The sequence below is a fragment of the Equus quagga genome, unplaced genomic scaffold (assembly GCF_021613505.1).
Source record: "Equus quagga isolate Etosha38 unplaced genomic scaffold, UCLA_HA_Equagga_1.0 HiC_scaffold_32_RagTag, whole genome shotgun sequence".
Taxonomy (NCBI): domain Eukaryota; kingdom Metazoa; phylum Chordata; class Mammalia; order Perissodactyla; family Equidae; genus Equus; species Equus quagga.
The window spans coordinates 975,488-999,760 of record NW_025793551.1 but is presented as its reverse complement, the minus strand read 5'-3'; the positions used below and the strand labels follow the sequence as shown (position 1 = coordinate 999,760).

General features: G+C 40.8%; 1 protein-coding gene across 1 annotated transcript in view; it reads left to right on the top strand.

Annotated features, from left to right (window-relative positions):
* LOC124232190 (oral-facial-digital syndrome 1 protein-like) overlaps nt 1-24,273 on the top strand; it is a 44,033-nt gene that overhangs the window by 14,458 nt on the left and 5,302 nt on the right. Inside the window, exons 7-19 of the mRNA XM_046649153.1 lie at nt 1,648-1,784; nt 8,997-9,170; nt 11,423-11,529; nt 13,347-13,466; nt 15,161-15,234; nt 16,370-16,461; nt 17,504-17,693; nt 18,769-18,899; nt 19,440-19,551; nt 21,493-22,092; nt 22,575-22,701; nt 23,867-23,989; nt 24,176-24,213. Of these exons, the coding sequence (XP_046505109.1) occupies nt 1,648-1,784; nt 8,997-9,170; nt 11,423-11,529; nt 13,347-13,466; nt 15,161-15,234; nt 16,370-16,461; nt 17,504-17,693; nt 18,769-18,899; nt 19,440-19,551; nt 21,493-22,092; nt 22,575-22,701; nt 23,867-23,989; nt 24,176-24,213 (2,025 nt within the window). The remainder of the gene's footprint in view (nt 1-1,647; nt 1,785-8,996; nt 9,171-11,422; nt 11,530-13,346; nt 13,467-15,160; nt 15,235-16,369; nt 16,462-17,503; nt 17,694-18,768; nt 18,900-19,439; nt 19,552-21,492; nt 22,093-22,574; nt 22,702-23,866; nt 23,990-24,175; nt 24,214-24,273) is intronic.

Genomic DNA, 24,273 nt, shown 5'->3' with positions numbered 1-24,273 from the left:
CCAAAGGGCCGTGTGCTTCCTTGTTTGCTGGTTGAACCTTTCTTAACTGGGAGGTTCTTCCCTATGTCTCATCTAATTTTATTTTACAGCCACTAAATGAGAAGATCATAGACTATTTGCAGTGCAGAAAACTGGAGAAGTCAGTAACCCATCACTTCATTTTGTAGTTGAGGAAACCAAGGTTGCTAGAGAAAGAGCAACTTGGAAGGAAACCCAGTCTGCATCAGAACTGATATTTGAGTCCAGGTTTTCTGGTCCATGAACCAGAGCGTTTTCCACCATCCAGCCTTTCTACAATACCACCCTGCCCTTTAGTTAGTTCTATGCTCAGGAGAGAAAAGGAAACAGCTGCCTAAAATGATGTGATCAGTTGATTTCTTGGCCCTTCCTTATTCCTAAAGAGCAATAGCGCCTTTAACTTGTAAGAAGATAGGTTCATAATTCATAAAAACTGTATTGTATGACTAGGCCTTTATCTTATTTAGATCTGGGTTTTATTCCATTAGGACGATAGTACATGCTTATTATAGGGCAGTGTTGTCCAATGATATGACCCACGGGCATAGTTTTAAATTTCTATCAGCCGCAGGGAAAAAAAAGAAGTGAAATTTGGTTTCGTAATATTTTAGTTAACCCAGTATGTCCAAAGTAGTATTCTAACATGTAGTCAATATAAAAAATGTTAATGAGATATTTTCCATTTATTTTTTGTACTCAGTCTTTGAAATCTGATATGTCATTTATATTTGAGGAGCGCATCTCAATTTGGACTGGTCGCATTCCAAGTATTCAATGACCACATGTGGCTAGGAGTCCTGTATTGGACAGCACAGTTACAGAGCGGGTTGAAAATACAGAAAAGTAGATGGAAATCATGTCTAAAGTTAAGCTGACCAGAGATGAGCACTGCCAGTCTCTTAGTCTACTTCGGCCAGCCTTTTTCCTGTGCATCCTTTCTGGTGGGTGTTGGTGTTCTGCATGATTGAGGGTGTACTCTAGGTCCAGGTTTGGACTCTGCTCTTTGGTTGACTCCGATCCACAGTTGGTTTGAGGCCCGTGGGTCTCCTGGAAAGAGCTCCAGAATGAGAGACAATCAGTAGACCTGGCTTTAGTCCCAGTTATGCCATTAAATAGTTGCTTAGCCCTCTAGGAGTCAATTAAACCGCATGGGCACCTGTTTCCTTCTCTGTAAAGTGGAAGACTTGAAACACATGGCTTCTGATTCATTTTAAGGTCAGTGTTTTGAATATGTGAGTCAACTTTAACCGAAGTCCAATAAGAGAGCGCTCTCTGCCTTGGCACTTAGAGACTGGAAAGAGATGCTAGTGTTCTCTGACTTAAACTGTACTCTTTGCTTTCTTTTCCCCTAACATTTTATGATCAAAATTTTCAAACATACAGAAAAGTTGGAACAGTTTTACAGTGAACACTTGTATACCTGGATTCCACCAGTAAATTTGTGTTATGCTTGCTTGATCACTTATCTCTCCATCCATAATCCATCTTTATTTTTTGATGTTTCAAAGTAAATTGCAGACATCCCTACACTTTCCCCTAAATGTGCTCTCTGCTTTTGAACAGAGCTCTGGCCTCTTGCTCACCTGACCACTTTTCTCTATCCTAATTTCCTGTGTTGTTTTTGAATAGCTGAGAAGCTTCAGGTTATTGATGATCAGTTTGCAGATGCTTACCCTCAGCGTCCAACGTTAGAATGTTTAGAAATAAAATTAAATGAATATAAGAGAGAAATAGAACAGCAGCTTCGGGCAGAAATGTGTCAAAAGGTAAGCTTTATCTTGTTGCTATTAACAAAAGTGATATTTTTACTTGTCTTTTAATGTCTTAATCTTAGGTGTATGGGAAAATATCTAGAATCTTTTTTTTTTCCATTTACTTTTTTTTTTTAATTTTTATTTTTTTCGGATGTACATCATATTTCAAATTCTGTATACATTACATCATGTTCACCACCTGAACACTAATTATAGTGCATCCCCTCACATGTGACCCTAATCACCTCTTTTGCCCCCCCCCCTCCCCCTTCCCCAATGGTAACCACCAGTCCAATCTCCAATGCTATGTGGTTTTTTTTTTTGTCGTTTTTATCTTCTAGTTATGAGTGAGATCATATGCTATTTAACTTTCTCCCTCTGACTTATTTCACTCAGCATAATACCCTCAAGGTCCATCCATGTTGTCACAAATGGTCAGATTTCATCATTTCTTATGGCTGAGTAGCAGTCCATCGTGTATAAATACCACATCTTCTTTATCCATTCGTCCCTTGATGGGCACCTAGGTTGCTTCCATGTCTTGGCTGTTGTGTATAATGCCACAGTAAAGATAGGGGTGCAAATATCTTTATGCCTTTGTGGTTTCAAGTTCTTTGGATAAATACCCAGCTGTGGGATAGCTGGATCATATGGTAGATCTATCCTTAATTTTCTGAGGATACTCCATACTGCTTTCCATAGTGGCTGCACCAGTTTGCACTCCCACCAGCCGTGAACAAGGGTTCCATTCTCTCCACATCCTCTCCAACATTTGTTGTTTCCTGTCTTGTTAATTATAGCCATTCTGACCGGAGTGAGGTGATACCTCATTGTAGTTTTGATTTGCATTTCCCTGATAGCTAATGATGTTGAGCATCTTTTCATATGCCTCTTGGCCATCCGTATATCTCTTTGGAGAAATCTGTTCAAATCTTTAGCCTGTTTTCTAGTTGGATTGTTGGTTTTTTTGGTGTTGAGCTGTATGAGTCTTCATATATTTTGGATATTAACCCTTTATCTGATATATGGTTTGCAAATAACTTCTCCCAATTGTGAGGTTGTCTTTTCGTTTTGTTGATGATTTCCTTTGCTGTGCAGAAGCTTTTTAGTTTGATGTAGTCCCATTTGTTTATTTTTTCTTTTGTTTCCCTTGCCCGGTCAGACATGGCACTTGAAAATATGCTGCTCAGACCAATGTTGATTTTTGTGCATGGTGTAAGGGAATGGTCTACTTTCATTCTTTTGCATGTGGCTGTCCACTTTTCCCAACACCATTTATTGAAGAGACTCTCCTTTCTCCATCGTATGCTCTTGGCTCCCTTGTCGAATATTAGCTGTCCATAAACGTGTGGGTTTACTTCTGGGCTCTCAATTTTGTTCCATTGATCTGTGTGTCTATTTTTGTGCCACTACCATGCTGTTTTGGTTACTATGGCTTTGTAGTATAATTTGAAATCGGGGAGTGTGATACCTCCAGCTTTGTTCTTTTTTCTCAGGAATCCTTTGGCTGTTCGGGGTCTTTTGTTGTTCCATATAAATTTTAAGATTCTTTGTTCTATTTCTGTAAAAAATGTTGTTGGAACTTTGATAGGGATTGCGTTGAATCTATAGATTGCTTTAGGAAGTACGGACATTTTAACAATGTTAATTCTTCCAATCCAAGAGCACGGAATATCTTTCCATTTCTTTGTGTCGTCTTCGATTTCTTTCAACAATGTCTTATAGTTTTCAGTGTACAGGTCTTTCACGTCTTTTGTTAAGTATATTCCTAGGTATTTTATTCTTTTTGTTGCAATTGTAAATGGGATTGTATTCTTAATTTCTCTTTCTGCTACTTCGTTGTTAGTGTACAGAAACACAACCGATTTTTGTACATTGATTTTGTATCCCACAACTTGACTGTCTTCCTTTATTATTTCTAAACGTTTTTTAGTGGACTCTTTAGGGTTTTCTAGATATAAAATCATGTCGTCTGCAAAGAGTGATAGTTTCACTTCTTTTCCAACGTGGATCCCTTTTATTTCTTTTTCTTGCCTCATTGCTCTGGCTAGGACTTCCAATACTATGTTAAATAAGAGTGGTGACAGTGGGCATCCTTGTCTGGTTCCTGTTCTTAGAGGGATAGCTTTCAGTTTTTCTCCGTTGAGAATGATATTTGCTGTGGGTTTGTCATATATGGCCTTTATTATGTTGAGGTATTTTCCTTCTATACCCATTTTATTTAGAGTTTTTGTCATAAATGGATGCTGTATCTTGTCAAATGCTTTCTCTGCATCTATTGAGATGATCATGTGATTTTTATTCTTCATTTTGTTAATGTGGTGTATCACGTTGATAGATTTGCGGATGTTGAGCCATCCCTGCATGCCCGGAATGAAACCCACTTGATCATGATGTATGATCTTTTTAATGTATTGTATTCGATTTGCTAGTATTTTGTTGAGGATTTTTGTATCAATGTTCATCAGTGATATTGGCCTGTAATTTTCTTTTTTTGTGTTGTCCTTGTCTGGTTTTGGTATCAGGATAATGTTAGCTTCGTAGAAGGAGTTAGGAAGCCTCCCCTCCTCTTCAATTTTTTGGAAGAGTTTGAGAAGGATAGGTATTAGGTCTTCTTTGAATGTTTGGTAGAATTCACCAGGGAAGCCATCTGGTCCTGGACTTTTATTTTTTGGGAGGTTTTTAATTGCTGTTTCGATCTCCTTACTGGTGATTGGTCTATTCAAATTTTCTACATCTTCTTGGTCCAGTTTTGGAAGGTTGTATGTTTCTAAGAATTTATCCATTTCCTCTAGATTATCCAGTTTGTTGGCATATACCTTTTCATAGTATTCTCTTAGTACCTTTTGTATTTCTGAGGTGTCCGTTGTAATCTCTCCTCTTTCGTTTCTGATTTTATTTATTTGAGACTTCTCTCTTTTTTTCTTGGTGAGTCTAGCTAAGGGTTTGTCAATTTTGTTTATCTTTTCGAAGAACCAGCTCTTGGTTTCATTAATTTTTTCTATTGTTTTTTTAGTCTCTATTTTGTTTATTTCTGCTCTGATTTTTATTATTTCCTTCCTTCTGCTGATTTTGGGCTTTGTTTGTTGTTCTTTTTCCAGCACCTTTAGGTGCACTTTTAGATTGTCAATTTGGGATTTTTCTTCTTTGTTGAGGTAGGCCTGAATTGCTATAAACTTCCCTCGTAGAACCGCTTTTGCTGTATCCCACTGATTTTGGCATGTCGTGTTTTCATTTTCATTTGTCTCCAGGAATTTTTTTATTCTTTGATTTCTTCATTGACCCAATCATCATTCAGTAGCATTTTGTTCAATCTCTGTATTTTTATGGCTTTTCTGGTTTTCTTTCTGTAGTTGATTTCCAGTTTCATACCTTTGTGGTCAGAAAAGATGCATGGTATTATTTCGATCTTCTTAAATTTATTGAGACTTGTTTTGTGGCCTAATATGTGATCAATCCTGGAGAATGTTCCATGGGCATTTGAAAAGAATGTGTATTCTGTGGTTTTTGGATGGAATGTTCTGTATATATCTACTAAGTCCATCTGGTCAAATGTGTCGTTTAAGGCCAGTGTTTCCTTATTGATCTTCTGTTTGGATGATCTATCTGTTGGTGTAAGAGGAGTGTTCAAGTCCTCTACTATTATTGTGTTACTGTCTATTTCTCCTCTTATGTCTGTTAATAATTGCTTTATATATTTAGGTGCGCCTATGTTGGGTGCATAGATATTTACAAGTGTTATATTTTCTTGTTGGATTGTTCCCTTTATCCTTATGTAGTGCCCTTCTTTGTCTCTTATTACAGTTTTTGTTTTAAAGTCTATCTTGTCTGATATAAGTATCGCTACCCCTGCTTTCTTTTCTTTGCCATTTGCATGGAATATCTTTTTCCATCCTTTCACTTTCAGTTTGTGAGTGTCTGTAGGTCTGAAGTGTGTCTCTTGTATGGAGCATATACATGGATCTTGTTTTTTTATCCAACTGGCCACCCTATGGCATTTGATTGGAGCATTTAGTCCATTGACATTCAAAGTAGCTATTGATAAATATGTATTTATTGCCATTTTGTCACTTTTTCTTTTTTTGGGGTGTTTTAGTAGTTCTTCTCAGTTCCTTTCTTTTTCTCTTGCTCTCTTCCCTTGTGGTTTGATGGCTATCTTTAGTAATATGTTTGATTTCTTTTGTCTTACTTTTTTTCCTGCTTGTTATAGGTTTCTGGTTTGTGGTTACCATGAGGATCCTATTTAATATACTATGCATATAACAGTCTACTGACCTCTTTCTAAAAGCTCTACTTTTTCACTCCCCTCCTCCCACATTATATGTTTTTCACATCATATATAGTCTTTTGTTTAGTGTGTGTATATCCATTACCCTCTTATCATTGAAATAGGTAATTTTAGTACATTTGTCTTTTAACTTTCATATTACCTTCACAGGTAGTTGATCTGCTGCCTTTACTATACTTTTACCTGACAAGTGATTTTATTGCCTGTTTTTCCTTGTTGTTTTGGGTTTTTTTGATAATTTTTTTCTTTTATCTCTATTTGTGGTCATTGCTTTCCCACTTAAATAAGTCCCTTCAGCATTTCTTGCAGAACTGGTTTCTTGGTGATAAACTTTAATTTTTGCTTGTCTGGGAAGCTCTTTATCTCTCCTTCCATTCTGAATGACAGCCTTGATGGATAGAGTATTCTTGGTTGTAGGTTTTTTCCTTTTAGCACTTTAAATATGTCGTGCCATTCTCTTCTCGCCTGTAGGGTCTCGACTGAGAAGTCTGCTGACAGCCTGATGGGCTTCCCTTTATATGTCACTTGTGGCCTTTCTCTTGCTGCTTTTAGGATTCTCTCTTTGTCTTTAATTTTAGACATTTTGATTATAATATGTCTTGGTGTGGGCCTCTTTGGGCTTTTCTTGTTTGGAGCTCTCTGTGCTTCCTGAACCTGGATGTCTGTTTCCTTCCTCAGGTGAGGAAAATTTTCCTCTATTATTTCAACAAATAAATTTTATGCCCCTTTGTCTCTCTCTTCTCCTTTTGGGACCCCTATAATCCAAATGTTAGCATGCTTGATATTGTCCCAGAGTTCCCTTACACTGTTCTCCTTCTGTCTAATTCTTTTTTCTCTTTTCTGTTCTGCTTGGGTGATTTCCTCTAGTCTTTCGTCTAGCTCGCTGATCTGTTCTTCTGCTTCCTCTACTCTGCTATTGAGTCCCTCTGGTGAATTTCTCATTTGGAGTATTGTATTCTTCATTTCTGATTGGTTCTTTTTTATATCTTCCAATTCTTTGCTGATGTGCTCACTGTGTTCATCCATTCTTCTCTGCATATCCGTGAGCATCCTCATTATGTTTTGTTTGAATTCTTTGTCAAGGAGGTCGCTAGATTCTGTTTCACTTAGTTCTTTTTCTGGTGTTTTGTAGTGTTCCCTTGCTTGGAAAGTATTCCTTTGCCTCCTCATTATGCCTCTTTCTCTGTGCTATTTTCTTTGTACTAGGTGAGTTGGCTATGTCTCCTGATCTTGGAGAAGTGGCCTTATGTATGAGATGCCTTATGAGGCCCAGCAGTGTGCTTCTCTCTCGTCACCAGACCATAAGAACCAGGAGTGACCCCTATGTGGGCTACTTGTGTTCTTCTGCTGTGGCAGGGTTGCTCCCACTGCAGGTACCCAGGGAGTCTGATCTTTCCTTCCCTGGCCAGCTGTTTGTAAATCCGGTTTGGAGGGGCCTCAGCACTGTTGGCTACAAAGTCTATTAGCACACTCTTATTGCAATTGTCCTCTTAATTGGGTTGGTACCCAGTGTAGCTGGTTGCTAGGCTCAGGGGCGTACAGTTGTGATAGGCCTGAGGCCAACAAGGCTGATGTCAGTTCTCTTAGGAGTGCAGCTGAGTGGGGCTAGCCCTTGGCATGGGGGCACTCAGTTGTTTCAGGCTTTGGAAGGTGGGGCTGATCCTTTTTATGGCTATTTGTGAAACACAAGTCTTCTGCAGCTGACAAGCCTCACCCCTCTCCGGACCACATACACTGTCAGCACAGTCCTGGTCCGTACACACTCCTCAACGCCCTGGAGCATGCCCCACCACCACACTGCAGAGGCCCCCACCTCTACCCCAATGCCCCCCACAGTTCACCTGGTCCTCACACAAGCCCTGCCCCACACAGGCAGACACCTTTGCCTGCCTGTAGAGGATCAAGGCACTCAGTCAATGCAGGCTGAAAAGTAGCCTGAGGGCTTGCTGTTAGGTGGGGCCAGTCCCTAGGGTGGGTTGCCTGCCCTGGCTGAACTGGATTAAATCTGTGCTCTAGTGGGTGTGGCAGACCCCTGGGCTAATAGCCCAAGGGACGCACCTCAGTGGCCCCCACCAGTGTCTGTATCGGCACGCCTGGACCAGCTCAGAACAACGGCCCCCACCAATGTCTCAGTCTCCGGAGAGGATCCTCCTCTCACCAAGATACCCCCAGAGCCCACCAGGTGAGTCTTGTTTCACCAAAGGACAGTCAGCCTTCTCTCTGGTGATTTTAGGTTGCTGCAATGAGTGAGTTTGTGCGTGGGCCCTTTAAGACCCGGATCTTTTCGGCTTTCGGCCGATAGCTTTTCTAGGGTGTCCTCGCTGCAGTTAATAGTCAGCAAAGCCAGACAGTAAGACCCCTGTCTCAGTTGGGCTGAGTCCGAAGGATGGTTATAGCAGTATTGACCCCACTCCGGACCTCACTCCTCCAGGGAAGGCTCGTACCTTAGGTTGGCTCCTGCCTGGCCAGTTGAGAAGCTCCGCTGCTCCCAAAGGTGGCTTTTTTCCTCTCCAGCCAGAGTTACTGCCTCTTCTGCTTTCGTCAGGACTGTCCCTTGTTGTGGGGGTTCTTTTTATCCAGTTTTCAGTTTTCAATCCAGGGTGATTCTTCCTAAAATTATTGTAACCTGGTTGTGTTCGTGGGAGGAGGCGAGTTCAACATCTGCTCACGGCGTCATCTTGACGAGAACTCTAGCATCTTTATTAATGAATGCATTACTATACTGTTGTGCATGTTATTTTCCTTTCCAATTGATGTCATTTCTTTATGCCTTTTGAATGAATCATACAGGTACAGTGAAGATGAAACTAAAGGTGAAGTAAACTAAATATATTTACACAGAACGTTAATATTAAACCTAGCCATGGAGAGAGAATTAGTTACTATTTCTTTAGTACAGTTATTGGTATTTACAATGATTTGTCATCAATTGGCAGTTGAAGTATTTTAAAGATACTGAAATAGCAAAAGTTAAAATGGAAGAGAAAAGAAAGTCTAAGAAGGAAGCAGCCGAGTTCTGGAACAAATTTGACAGAGCTTGTCAAGCAAAATCTGAAGCCCTGATTTCTCGGGAAAAGATGACCCTTGAGAGAATTCAACAGCACCAGGAGGTAATATTTTAAAATCCTTTACTGGGTGGCTATTTCCTGCAGCTGTTAGTAGATTGGCTCATGGTCCAGGTACAAGGTGGGACAATGGCTGGAACAATGGATGAACAAGGCCCTAGAGGAGCAGTAGGGACTGGGGTCAAGAGCATAAGTGGCAGGATTGGCCTTGAAAAGGACACGCAGACTCCTTTCTGCTGAGACTGCTGGAATGACACACTGTGGAGGTGGACATCCACATTTGGAATGTGAGAAACTCACACTAAGTAAGTGGCAAATTTGAGGTTAGGTAGCAGCTTCGAGGAGAGGATCAGAGGTGTGGAGTGGCTGCCTGGGGGTAAAGGAAGAGCAGCTCTCTGAAGCAGACAGGACTGATCAAACTGCCTTGAGGGCCCAACTGAGATGGACAGCATGGAACTGAAGACCAAACAAAGTGCTTGTAGGTGACCGTTCTGTTATAGCTCTTGGGAGGACTTGTAAGGTCACTGAGGGTGGAAAGATAGAGGTGCTTGGGGAGTGGAGCTTTGTAGAGCTGAATTTATTTGACTTGAGGTAGGCAGCCTATTTAATTGAAGACATTGGGGTTTGGCTGGGTGGTGAAGGGAACCAGAGGAGAGGGGTTGGGTGGCTACTAACCTAGGGGAGAAGGAGGTGCTATGTGGCAGTCTTAAAGACATCAAGGAATAGGTCTGGGGATACTGACAGGTGGAAGATTAAAGATGGGCCAAGAGGACAGAGTTGCAGGTTGAGGTTTCAGGGGAAGATTGGAAACAAAATGCAGTGTGCTGCTGTTGGAACACAGGTCGAAGGTCCCTGGAGTAGAGGAGTCTAGGGCTGTGAGGGTCATCTACGTGGCCATTTGATCTTGTTACCCAGGAAAGTGACTGGACAGGTGGTAGAGAGGTTGAGGAGTGGTAGGGAGTGTGTGTCAGCTGGAGGCATTGGATCCACTCCTTTAGGAAAAACAGGTTCCTTTCCTAGGGGTGTGTTTCAGAGCAGAAACAGGGGCACTGTTTCTTATGTAGAACCAGAACGACTGATGTCAGGAGACGTTGAAAGGAGGGGCCTTCCTCCCAGCGCCCACCCTTGCTCAGGGCTTCTGAGTAAGACCCAGTTATTTAATGGTAATTGCACCCCTCTACGATTTTGTATAGCATTTCTGGGAATTGGGCTTGTTTTAGCTATAAAGATAAATGTTGGAAGCACAGTCCTTGAGATGATTGAGTTGTGTTTAGACTAGCAACTTCATCTAGTAGGTGACCGACTAGAGCAGATCAGCCAGTTAACAGACCCAAATCCCCATTTAGTTAACTGATTCTCTGAAGGCTATGGAGAAGGTTGCTATCCTCATAGAAAGCCCTGGACTCTTCTACTCCAGGGACCTTCACCTTTGCTCCAATAGCAGCACACTGCATTTTGTTTCCAATCTTCCCCTGAAACCTCAACCTGCGGCTCTGTCCTCTTGGCCTTTATTCCACCACCTGGAATGCCCTTCCCCTTCTCTCCCTGATAAAACTGTCCTGTCCTTCAAAATCCAGCTTAAGTTGTCACCTCCTTATGACACCTTCCCTGGCTCCCACTGACAGACTCATTCAGGCATTGTTCTTGCCATGGAGTCCTTTTGCACTTTGGTTGTAAAATCATCTCATCGCAGTGTGATTGTTTGTTTCTCTCTCCCTGACTCAACTGTGAATTTTTTAAAGATGGGGACTAGATCTGTTCATCTTTTTATATCCAGCTCCTAGTATGCTCTTTGTCATATGACAGACGTTCAGTAAATCCTTGCTCAGTGAACACATAAATGGAAGTGTGGCCTGTTCATTTGGGAGTTCATATGAGCTTGTGAATGCTGAGTCAGGGTGACCTATGAACTGAAAGATTTCAAATGACAACAGAACCATGGGAATTCTATTAAGTTTTATTGCTGACTGTACGTTTTGTTTCCTTTCTTCTTCCTGAAAAACTTATCAAAATTTTAAGTAAGTGTCTGAGAGATGTTAATTAACTATGTAGAATAATTAGACAAAGGATGTTAGGAATATAGGGTAATGTAGTTTAACAGTCATTGGGGGAGGGAGTAAGTTTTTTGTGTAACTAGAATAGGCAAAAAGCATACTTTGAGTTGGAACCTCTTGAAAGTAAAATTGTTACCTAAATGTCTGTACTTTGTTTCCTAGAATTTAGGAAGCAGTCTATTAGTTCAAATCTATTTTATTTTGTCGAGCTTCCTTGCTAAAAATTAATGCTTTCCTCTACAGACTGAAACAAGAGAAATTTATGCTCAAAGGCAGCTTCTGCTAAAAGATATAGTTTTGCTAAGAGGCAGAGAAGCAGAGCTGAAGCAGAGAATTGAAGCTTTTGAATTGTAAGTAACGTGTTCATTTTGGGTATTCATAATGAATGAAATTAAAAAGAACTACTGAATATATGTCTTAATATTCTGATGTTAATTGCCAAGCAGAGTTCTTGGCTATAAAGGTGACATTGCCTAGTTTAAAAGGCACAGGTTAAGAGAAACAAAGACTAGGGTTTCACTTTTGGAAAATTAGACATTGGGATAAAAAGCAGAATGAGACGCTATCATCAGGCTACAGTAAGACCAGACAAATAGTTTGAAGAAATTAATAATGCTTGGGGCTGGCCCCGTGGCTGAGTGGTTAAGTTTGTGCGCTTCACTTCGGCGGCCCAGGGTTTCACCAGTTCGAATCCTGGGCACAGACATGGCACTGCTCATCAAGCCACACTGAGGCAGCGTCCCACATGCCACAACTAGAAGGACCCACAACTAAAAAATACACAACTGTGTACCAGGAGGCTTTGGGAGAAAAAGGAAAGAAATTAATAATGCTTTAGCAAATCATATGTTTCACATTTACTTTCGATCATTCAGATCTAACAGTTTCATGTGCATATAGTAACTGGATTCCAGATATCCAGACCTGCCACATTTACCTGCTCTGCTGTCAAAAAAGGAAATACGGTGGCTCTGACTTGTACTAGGTGAAGCTATTTCTCATGGTGTGTGTGTTACTTACTTTTTTGTGAGTGCTCACAAATGTTTCATCCTTCAAATCTTACCTGGGATTAATAGCAAGCCCACCAGTCTATAGTTTGTGGAATAAGCCGCCTTTCCCATTTGGGATCTGCCATTAATTGACACAGATACTCCAGCAGTCTTATTTCATTAAAGAATTTGTCTCCATCTTCATTAATGTTGTTTTCTCGTTTATATATAGGCTTGATTTGTTTGGTTTCTTCTCTCTGCCTACCTCACTCTCTTTTTGGCAGTAGTGAAGAGGTAAATTGATTATGAGAGAGAAAAGTAAAGGAACCAAGTTCGGGTAGACATGATTCATGATTATGTGATCACTTCTTTACCTCTACTTCCCCTACTTCTCCCTTCTAGGTATATAAGCTTCGATGTAGTTTACTGCTCCTTGGCTTTACAGATTAGCCAGCGGAGAGAGCTAACACACAGCTTTAGCCTCTGCTTGGAACGGTCAGCGTTCTGCAGCACTTCTCCTTATGGCTTGATCTAAGTACCTGAGAACCCAGTTCTCTGGCTCTGGAATTGGTTTTGTGGTTGCTTGAAGGTCTCACTATGAAGACCATTCCATTCGTGTGTATTTGGAACTTCTGATTAATCCATCTATCTTTGGCTATCTCTTTAGGCACTCTTCAATATTTGATTGATAGATTATTTATTAAAGGCCAAAATTGAACCTTCTACCTTTAATACCTATGGACTAATCAATTAAATCTCACAGTTGGAAACAGTATTATAGAAGAAATAAGCCCTTAAGTATGCTTTTTGCTTGTAGCTTTGTAATTAATAACACCATTCTTTCACCTCTGAATTGATTATGGCCATTTATCACTTGTAATTCATTTGCTAAGTGTGAATCCTCTTCTGTGAGAAACCACTTTGGTCTTGACACTTTCACACACCCTGAAGCCAGGTGACACCATATAGCTCCATCTCCTAGTTCGGATCCATCGTCACTAGGTCAGTTCATAAAATAGATGGAGGACTTCTGGCTCTTTTCGTTTACTTCCCAGCAGTGACAGTCACATCACAGTTTTAGTCTGTGGAGCTAAAAACACGTTATTTTTTCCCCCTAAATTCTCTATTTCAGATACTATAGTTTTCTTGTTTGCTTTATCTATTTTTGCTAATTTCAGGGCCCAGAGGCTACAAGAAGAAAAGAATAAAAGCGTGACTGATGCTCTTAGGAGACGGGAGCTGAATATAAAGAGTATTGAGGAGACCTATGACCAAAAGCTCAAGAGTGAACTTCTCAAGTAATTGTTGGTGTTTTAAAAGAAGTAACATGTTTGAATTAAGTTGGTGGAAACATGGCAACACCAATGAAGTAGATGAGACTAACATTTTATGACAGCATTTAATGTTTAAAAAAATACGTTTTCATTGACAGTCAAGTCTTTCCCTTGAGTATTTGAGTTGATAGTTTTAAAAAGAGTATAGAAAATAGTGTCCTCTGCTCATTCTTATTTGTAGCTTCTCTAACATTTATTGAGGGCCTGTGATTTGCTTTAATTTTTAGGGCACCATGTGACTAGCTCAGCTTGCATAGCTGATAGACTGTAAAATTGGAATTATAATCACTTTAGTTATCTTTTCCTCTACCCCACTCATACTGCCGCTAGATGGGGATATCTAACAGTTTTTAAATTACTCAACTCAGTGGTTATAGTATTGGTCAGTGAATCTTATTGGTCAAGGAATAAGGAATCTTATTCCTTCAAGATTCTGCAAAGCCAGAATCAAAAGAAATAAAGTTAACTATATGAAGCAAAAAATGGTATAGAGAAAGGAAAATATGGACAACTAGGGTTACTGTGGCTTTCCTATTGTCTGAGTTTTGTGTGCAAGTGAATAGTACCTCAGTGCAAAGACATTCAGCACATATGGTAACTTCTTTCTCTGGTGCTCAGTATAGTGTCTGGCACGTAATAAGTTCAGTTAGTACTTACTGAATAAATGAAATCCTAGTGAAGAGATGACTCAGCATTGCTGCTCTGGGTCTTTCTTAATCAGTGACCTCTTTTTACTGCCTTTCCCATAATTTGTCATTGATGTTCCATTATGTGGTACTTGCAAAAGTTCCTTGAGGTTGTTCTTTAAAAGAATTCTATTAAAAAAGAAATAGAGCACCTTTTCCATGTATCAGTTTTGAAATATTGGATTTTATCTACATGTTTAATGTCAGTTCCCCTTGTTAATACAGTAGTAAACACTGAAGTATCTGTAGTCGTTAAACTTCTAGAAATAGAGGAGTAAGAGTGTGTAGGTTAACTTTACATAGCTATGGAGATAGTAAACTGTTTGGTATCATTGTCTGGCTTTGAGTATCCTCATGGCAAATGTTGGAATTTGGAGGATATTCACTACAAGAGGGCTTCTCTTTCCTTTTTCCCATTTCTGAACCAGAAAGTCAGCTGGGAAAAGCTGGTGGAGATAAGTAAAACTCTGGGAAAATCTGCCTCTTGATATCACTAATCCAGATATAATCCTATTGGTAATTGGCCCTCAATACTGTGCTCAGCTCCCTCAGGCGAAAGTTCTTATCCTGGTTGGGAGTGGGGAGGCAGCACACGTGGATTGGAAGTGACCGACTTGTTATCATTTGGGATTTAGAGTCTGTTGTGTACAGTGTAAGTTTAACTTAATGTACTCCTTTGTGTCAGTCCAGACCAACTGAGATGCACTTGCTCTCAGTAACCTCACAACAACAGGACCCTTCATTGTGTGGTTGAGTTTTTGGGACCCAATTTACAGGATCGCAGCAGGGTTTTACCAGCCCTTTTATGTTCAGAATTCAGATCCCTGGCCTTAGCACTGAGAGACCTGCAGTTTCTGCATTGCCATGGTCGGTGCCCTTAGGTGCCCCGGTGCCATAGATAAGCTCATGCGTCAATAGAAGTCTGTCCAGGAAAATGACAAGGAACTCATTTTTAGTCATTCTGCTTCGCAGGTATCAACTTGAATTAAAGGACGACTACATCAGTAGAACTAATAGACTGATTGAAGATGAAAGGAAGAACAAAGGTGATTCTTGGGGGAAGAAAGCTGTGTTTTTCAGTTCCGATGTAGGTTATTAGCTTCCTAAATCGGGTCTGTTCTATATCCTAAAAATATGTAGCTTACCCGTCATTGTTACTACAGAATTGCACATTTTTTTATCCTTTTAATTTTACAAAATTAAAAAACTAATTGTCTTTCACTACGTTTTTGCAAACCTTCATGTTTAACCTTTTATTTATTCACAAAGGTTGGTAATATATCGGTAAGATGTTATCCAACTTTATTTCAATATATTTTGATAAATCTGTGATTGTCAAGAAGGTGGCAGCAACTTATTGCCACCCAGTAAATATTACTCTTAACCATGAGAGACTTCATTTTTTACTTAAGGAAAATTTTATTTTAACTTTGTCCCCTGTGACCTAGTTTATTATTTCTTTTACTTCTAATATATTTTTATGCTTCATGATATTTTCACTTGACATATAATCTCCTAAACTGCTGTATACATTAGCCCAGGACTAGGAAAGTTGGCGAATTTTTCAATCTTTAGATATTTTACATTTCAATATGTTTGTAGGAACTTTCCTGTGACAAGAAGTTGAACTTTTGGTGGAAATTTCAAATTAATTCTTGGGAGTAAACCAGAGCTGGGTACTTGATACTGACCTGTAAGGTCGCCCAGTATGTGGCTGGCTGCTCCTTTGCAACTGTCTTGCAGAGACTAATAGTTCTTGAGGAATTAGTACCATCACGTATTCAGTAAATTGCTTTTTATGATGTATCTACACAGACTTGTGTTAGATGAAGTGAAAACAACAAAATAGTGACTAAAATGGTAACAGACAAACCTTTGTATTTAAGGAAATTCAGATCTGTCAATATGAGGGCTCTGAGCAGATGGTGTAACTCTGGTTAGTGTGTGTAGCAGGAGGAAGTTTCCCACACATGTGACCTTTATAACTAACTACCCATCACCTGTTGGGTAACAGGCTTCTGTTTCTTACTTGCCTGCTGATTTTTTAACTCCAGCATCTGCTATTTTAGATTATGAAATAATGGTTATTAGGTCTGACATATTGGCCATAAATTATTAAATGGCTTTTGTATTCACTAGGAAAAACATGGTGATATTTAATGGGTGGGTTCTTTCTTTCAGAAAAAGCTCTGCATTTGCAAGAGGAGCTCACAGCTGTTAATTCAAAAAAGGAAGAACTCAATCATTCTGTAAATCGTGTGAAAGAACTTGAGGTAATCGTTAAGCCTATTGTTTTTTTTGAACTAGATGTTAGACAATATCTGAACTTTTAGTTTTAGTCATACGTAATTTATCTTAAGTTATCCTCTTGATATGTTGGGACTGTTTATTATGTGACTAAGAAGGTGATGGCTGAACTTTAGTTCAGGCAGTCTTCATTTCAATCGTAGTCTCCTGGGGAAGCATAGAAAGAATGTCCTCTGGGGCCTGGAGTCCTGCTTGAATCCTCTCTCTCCCCTGCTGCTTGGGTGTCTTTGGGCAAGTTCCATGCCCTTGGATTCCTTATCTGTAAACTTGGGGCTATTGCCCACATCCTGTGGTTGTTGAGGGACTTCAGCGAGCTGATTTATGTGCCTGGCCCATAGCTGGTGGCCACTTCATCTTAGTTTCTACCTCAGCCTCTCTGCTTTCCCATCAGCAGCAAGGAAAAATTCCTGTCACTGCATTGGGAGCTTGCAGGTGAAAACAAAATGAGATGCATTTTTCACATGCCACTGGGACCTTATTTCTGTTCATTCATGAGCTTGCCATCTGAAAGACAGCTGGAACTTTAAGTACTTAAAATACGCTCTGTATATAAAATTTATTTTTGCAATAGTGATGACTGACTTATTTGAGAACTTTGTAGACTTCTGTATCCAAACATGAGATATATTATATTAAGAAAAGGAAAGTACCCCATAGCATGTTAGTGATATCTATCTCATCTTTTCTTATTTAAAAAAATATATTGCTACAATCTGTGATTGTTCTTGGGTCCTTGGTTACATCTGGAAAATGGGGTGACAAACAGAAGCCCCTGTTTTGTAGGACAGGGTTCTGTATAATTCAAGCTGCGTGAACTTCTCTCTGCCCCAACTCTAGGGAAGAAGATGATTCCATTGTTGTGGTTAGGGTCTTGTCATTGCAAAGACCCGTACTTCAGTCAAGTGACCTTAATTAAATGTGACACCCAGCTGAAAGCAGCCCGCCAGCTTTTACTTAAACAGTATTGCAAAGTCATTGTTCAAATATGTTCTCCCTTTTCCACTCCAGCTTGCATTAGAGTCTATGAAAGCCCAGTCTTTGGCAATAACAAAGCAAAACCACCTGCTGAATGAAAAAGTTAAAGAGATGAGTGACTATTCACTACTCAAAGAAGAGAAACTGGAGCTTCAGGCACAAAATAAATTACTTAAACAGCAACTGGAAGAGAGTAGAAATGAAAACTTGCATCTCCTAAACCGTATGTCTTTTTTTCTGATTTGCATGTTTTTGTAATTCATATTAGCTCCGTATTATGAAACTGCTTTTTACCTGTAAGGGAGGCTTCAGTTGGGAAGATTTTATAAAATCAAGATTCTTGGATTGAGGTTACTCCCTCTTTGCTTGCTACTGCATAATTAATAGTGTCACTAAGAAGAAATATTTTTAAATTGTACACATTTGCCTCTGGATGGTACTAGGCTCCCCGCACCCTCTGACCACTGGTTGGGTTTGGCCAATGGGGACACCCTCAAGCGCTTGGAGGGAGGGAGGAGAGTGAGGTCGAGGTGGTTATTATCCCCCTACCTCCATGACAGTGGCCCTGGGGTGGCCCTGCGCCTCTTAGCCAAGCAAGATCCCCATGCTTGCGGAATGGCCTCTTACCAGCACTCTGCGCCTGTGCCAGCTCGCGCTCTCCAGTTCTGGGAATTCCTCCCTCCCCTCCCCTCCAGGCCCAAGAAGTAGGTAACAGTGGGGCCCGGTGCTAGCCCAGGGAACTACACTATCCTTTGTGGCTACCCTACATAAGTCACCCTTTATTAAAGGGTCCTCCAGTGACCCGAACTGGAGATGCCGTCTGCTTTTTGCCTGGACCCTGAGTGCCACTGCCAGATGCATAGATTGGATTGGCCCTGGGGGCACTCATCCACTGGTTTGATAGAGTGCTTCTTCCATGCCTTCTGTTCGTGGTAGAGAGGGTGGGTTTTCAAGTTAATTTGAGGATTTGAAAGAATTATTTTACTTGGAGTAGGACTCTGAACAGTAGTAAAGTTTGCATTTACGTGCATTAAATTCTTTTGTTATGAAATTTGTGAATCAGCATTGTTCCTAGCCCATTTACTAGAATTAATATAATATTAATATATATAATATAAATATTAATTATATATAATATAATGTAAATATTAATTATATTAATAATATAAATATTAATTGCATGTGTACAAAGAAGAGGAAGAACAATTTAAAATGTCTTTAGCTGCTTTTGTCAAGTGAAATGAGAACACTTCAGGTTGGTAATGACTGGGGTTCTTTTTTCTTTTTTACGTTTGTAGGCATAGCTCAGCCATCTCCTGAGCTGGTGATTTTTCAGAAAGAATTAAAGAAGGTAGAAAATGCTATCGCGTTTGAGCATAAGGAGTTTGAAAGCCACAAGCAAACTCTGCAGAGACAGCTGCACAGTGAAGTAAGTATTGCTCTTCGCTTGTCCAGGTGTTAGGCCAGTCCACTTTGGAGACATGTAAACTGGGCGTACATTGCACCAGTGTAAATCAGATTTATTTTAACATCAAAAATTACTCTCCCAATATGCTAAGGGTATCCTTTCTCATCTGAGAAAATTCTCAAGTGATTATATGACTTTATATTCATAATAGTAATAAAATCCAGAGGAAAGCAAATAAACGTAAACATGAAATTTTCCAAGTCCTAATGGTGCCTGCTGTTAAACTGTCTCTTGATTGTCACCCTGCGACTTATACACATTGATGGTCTCTTTCTGATGTCTGCCTCGTGCCCTAGAGTAGCTGTTCTTTGAGATGAATGAGTGAAAACGGAGGTGAAAAACTTGCTTGTGTGTTCTGTCACAGTTGTGTTATAGGGTGTAAAGCTGCTCAGAATTGGCAAAACAGAAAACGAGAATAAGCCTGATCAGAGAATTGTTTCTTTTCAAGTGATCTGTGATTTGTTTTGCATGGATTTCTTTTTCTTCTTTCCATCTTTTCAGATTGAGCACTCTACACGGCTAAAGGCCCAAATACTAGATTATGATGCCACTGTGAGGAGGCTAACTACGCAGGTTGCCGAGTTAAAATTGCAACTGAAACAAACTCAGACAGGTTAGAGACATTTTTAACCTGTGTGTGTGAAGCTTCTGGCGTTTGTGGAAATGTAATGATCATTACTTGTTGAACTTGTAGTAATTCTCATAGTAGGGGAAAAGCCATAGAAATATGCTATCTTAGAAGTAAGACTCCCTGTCCATCTCAGAAATGCCGGCTGGGTCGGCAGCTAAAGTGACTTGCTTTCACAGGTGTGCCATGGCTTGGGGGAGCCTCATAACCCCAAATAGGAAATGTGTGGTGGTGACACAGAAGTCCCCAAATTCATCCTGGGCCTAGGCTTTCCTTTATTTATTCCCCTGATAATAAGGCCAATCAACTCTTCAGTGGTTTTATGTATTCCTTGACAGATGTGTAAATTCTGGGAGAAGCAGGGTGGCCTAGCAAAAAGAGCATTGCTCCCAATACCAGGAAACAGTTTTTATTTTCTGACCCCAATTTTGAAGTTAGTTCTTTGACCTTGGGCACGTCCCTTTGACTTCCTTGGACGTGCATTTCCTTTTTGTAATGGGGATACTAATACCTACCATGCCATGGTGAATGAAGAAGCAATGCGATGGGTTCCAGTACAGTGCCTGGGCACGTATAACATACTCAGGACTTGGTTATTGCTGTCATGTTACTACTGTGTCTTCACTGTGGATGCGTGATGTCTGCCCCTTCCTACTTCATAACAAGTATGCTGCAGCTTAGAGATTTTCTCCAGCTGCTTTCCAGCTCAAAGGAGGTTTCTGTGTGTTACCAGTTGAACTGGTTTCTCCTGCTTCCTGGTTCTGAGCTTCTTCAGTTCCCATTTGCTCTCTTTCCTTGGCAGTCCCTTGTTCCTGACTCCCTGCACTAGTTTTATTTTAATCTCTTTCCTCATTTCTACTCTTTCCTGTTCTTCATTTTCTGTCAACAATTCTGTTTGCCAAACCGCCCCCAGCTGAAATCATAGCGATCTCGTATCATGAACAATAGTTGAATGAAGATGGAAACTTTTCAAGCACATGTGTGGCCCATTGCAGGCGTCTGTCCCAGAGCACCAGTGAGGAGCCATTGCAGGAGAGGAGCCGTCACACATCCTGGCCTGGCTTTGGGAGATCCCAGTGGCTCTCCGCCTTGCTAACTGTGTGACCAGCCGCAGTCCCCTCATCTGTAAAATGGGAGCAGTGAGAGTTCTTAGCCCACAGCATTGTGACTGCAGGTCTTCATTCCTTTATCTGAAACTTGGGCCAAACACTGGATTTCTGGGGCAGCATCCTATAGTGAGACACATTAATTATTATTATTTTTTTTTTTTGAGGAAGATTAGCCCTGAGCTCACATCTGCTGCCAGTCCTCCTCTTTTTGCTGAGGAAGACTGGCGCTGAGCTAACATCTGTGCCCATCTTCCTCTACTTGATATGTGGGACACCTACCACAGCATGGCTTTTGCCAAGTGGTGCCATGTCCGCACCTGGGATCCAAACCGGTGAACTCCAGGCCGCCGAAGTGGAACATGCGAACTTAACCGCTGTGCCACCGGGCCGGCCCTGACACATTAATTATTTTGCAGTCAGATGTATGCATATTCATGCTAGATGGAATAAATAAAGATGATAAATGGATTTATGTAAGTTCAGGTCAAGTTTTTCAATCAAATGAGTTCAGGTCTGGTTAGGCTTTGCCACCCCAATAAATTATGAATAAATTTTCAATTCTCAGAGCTTTTTGGATTTCAAGATTGTGCATAATGGATTATGCAGTAGTATGCATTACGAAAGAAGCTGGGACATATAAGCTCTCAATAAATGTTAATAATTATAATTACCGTGGCTTCAGAAAGTGTTTAATGTGCAAGTTTGTCTTTATTCTTTCTCTCTGTCATTTTTCAAAAAAAAATATTCTTGAGCATATTTTAATTTTGCTCTCCACCTCTTCCCCTCCTTTCTCACATTACCTTTCTGTAACCTGCAGCCCTAGAGAATGAAGTGTACCGCAACCTGAAGCCATCTCTGATCCGTCATTCCATTGGTGGACTAATGTTGCCTCATGGCGATGATATAAATGGGGATTTCTTGAAAAATCCTCTCCAACAGGAAAAGCTGATGGCAGGCACAGTTACACCAAGGATCCCAAGTTATCCCACTGCTAGCATGGACGGTAGTTCCCCGGACTCTGACCTTGAGTTTGTGGCCAATACCAAGGCAAGGGTGAAGGAGCTAGAGCAGGAGGCGGAGCGCCTGGAACGGGCTTTCCGAGATTACCACCACAAGTTGAGTCGGCACTCCGTGAAGAGCCCGCTGCCGGCCCCCAGCCCACCGCCACCCCTGAACTTGCTAGCTGCTCTCAAGAACATGACTTCAGTCGCCTCCGAAGGATGTGTGTTTGCAGAGGACAGAGTTGTCTCTGAGCGGCTTCCAGTGGGCACGCTTATAGAGGACAAGAGCGACGCATCGGAAGCGCTGACGGGCAGTGCGGCCTCACGGCTACGCAGAGGCTCTTCCTCCAGACGCCTCTCCTCCACTCCCCTTCCAAAAGCTAAAAGAAGCCTGGATGGTGAAATGTATCTGGAAGGTAAGCTACCGCAAAAAGGTTCGCAGGATGCCCTGGCTGTCGATGGATCTGGTCCTCAGTGGACTCCTGTGTGAATGAATGCAGCCCTGGCCACCACTGGAAAGAGCAGGTGGGAGCCGGGCCTAGGAAAGTCTGGCTCAGTGTCCTCTCTCTGAGCCTGCGGTTTCCTGCTTAGCAGGCTTGATGTGGGAGGCAGTGGGATAGAGGGTCAGGTTCCAGCATTTTGCTTGGCATGCAGAGGTGTTCAGAGAGGGATAATGGCTTTTCCTTTACTGCTGGTTGCTTTTATACACTTTATTGTGATCATTGCAGTTTCACTTAGTTGCTTCAATTGTTAATTTTGTGGCTCACTTATGCATCATACTCAGCTGTTTGCAAGGATAATAGAATTTATTTTCAAAGTAATAAACTCGTTAGAAACCACATTGCTGTCTTCTCCAAACAATTTGTGATATTCTCGCCCTGGTCCCTCTGCCCCTTAGGTCTGGGCCGATCCCACGTTGCTGTCCCCAGTCCTTGTCCTGACAGAACACCCCAGCCTTCACCTGCTGATTCTAGGCACAGCCTTTCCATCCATTCTGTCTGCAGCCCTCTGGAGCAGAAGGCCAGGTAAATACTGCCTTGTGCTCAGCCGCAGCTGAGGCTGCTTAGCTGCCTGGGGTCTCCGCCTTGACTTGTTTGGGGTTTTTAGGTGATATTAAAGACCATGTGGCAGTACAGAATTTGCTGTAGAATTTGTCAGGTTGTAAGATGATGTATGATCTTTGAGAATCATCTGAATTACCTGGGGGGAAAAGATACCTTTTAGAAAATAGGTAATTTCCATTTGTTTGCTAAACTTATATATAGAATATGCACTATGGTATCAATAAGCATCCTCATAGTTCCCTGAATAGACTTGGCTTATAAAGATAAAAAAAAAACCCAACGTACAAAATCTGTGAAAGCAAATAAATTCAGTTTATTTTTAAACTTGAAACAGTTTTATACATCATTAAAAAGTCATTTAAAAATATTTTGGCATTTAAATATAAACAAATAAGGTTCCAATTTGTCTATCATTGAAATAAATTCTACAGTGATGATGGGTCCTCGGGTATGATTGCTGAAGCAAGATGAGGTGGATGTGTTTAGAAGCTCAATGGTGGGTCCCTCAGGGTGGCATTCGGGTTACACGTGGGACTCCTGCCTGTGCCTGGTCCCCATGGTGGGAGATTCTGACCCCTTCGTTCTAGGTTCGACCCTGGGCATGTGCAAGGTAAATCAGTTGTACTGTACAGAATTGAAAACTGCCACATGTGGTCCTAAAGCATATAATGTTTTCTTACATTGCTCTTTCTTGTGATAAAGCCAAAGAGACAAGACACATGTGCTGGGTTAGGGCACTCGGATGTACATCAGGCTTACAGTATTGCGTCACAGCTGGCTTGTGCTGATGGCGTACAGAATTTGTTTTTTTCCTAAATGTTTTATGGTTCTTGAAAAAATAAACTCCTCCTAGGACAAGCATTGAGGGTGCAACATCATTCTTTGGGTGGTACCTGCCTCACAGCCTGAGGTGGTTATAAGGAGTAACTGAGTTAGCGTGTATGAACTGTTTAGAGCGATGCGTGCCGAGTGCCCAGTGCAGTGCAGCTCTTATTCTCAATGAGCTGAAGAAAAATGAATTCTCTAAAGCATTTTCTCAAGTCACACAAGGCTCCTTATCACCCTGTGTTCTTGGGTTTTACGTTATTAAAGCTTCACATTCATGAATTTTATTCTTCCAATCCAGTCTTTATCAAAGACAAACTGAACTCCAAGACAAAAGTGCATTTTCAAATCTGGACAAGCTAGCTTGTAAGGATATTGAGGAATTTGAATCATCTTTTCAATGTAAGTTCAAATATGAGTATTGGTTTTTATAAGTTGAAAATGTAGAAATCTTAGTTTTGGTGAAATACCTCCGTTGTTATGAAAAGCAAAAGTTAGAAATTAGGACATTTGTATTTTGTGATAAAGCCACAAATACGGATATATCGCCTCATTTCTATATCACAGATTTTCAGGGGTGCATTTCAGTTCTACTTTTAAAAAATTTTAGGGTAACCAATAATTTCAAAATTGGAGCTAAGCCCACAAGTAAACCTTAACTTAATTTACCAAGTTTGGGATTGCCTCAGATTTAAAATAAGTGATTTT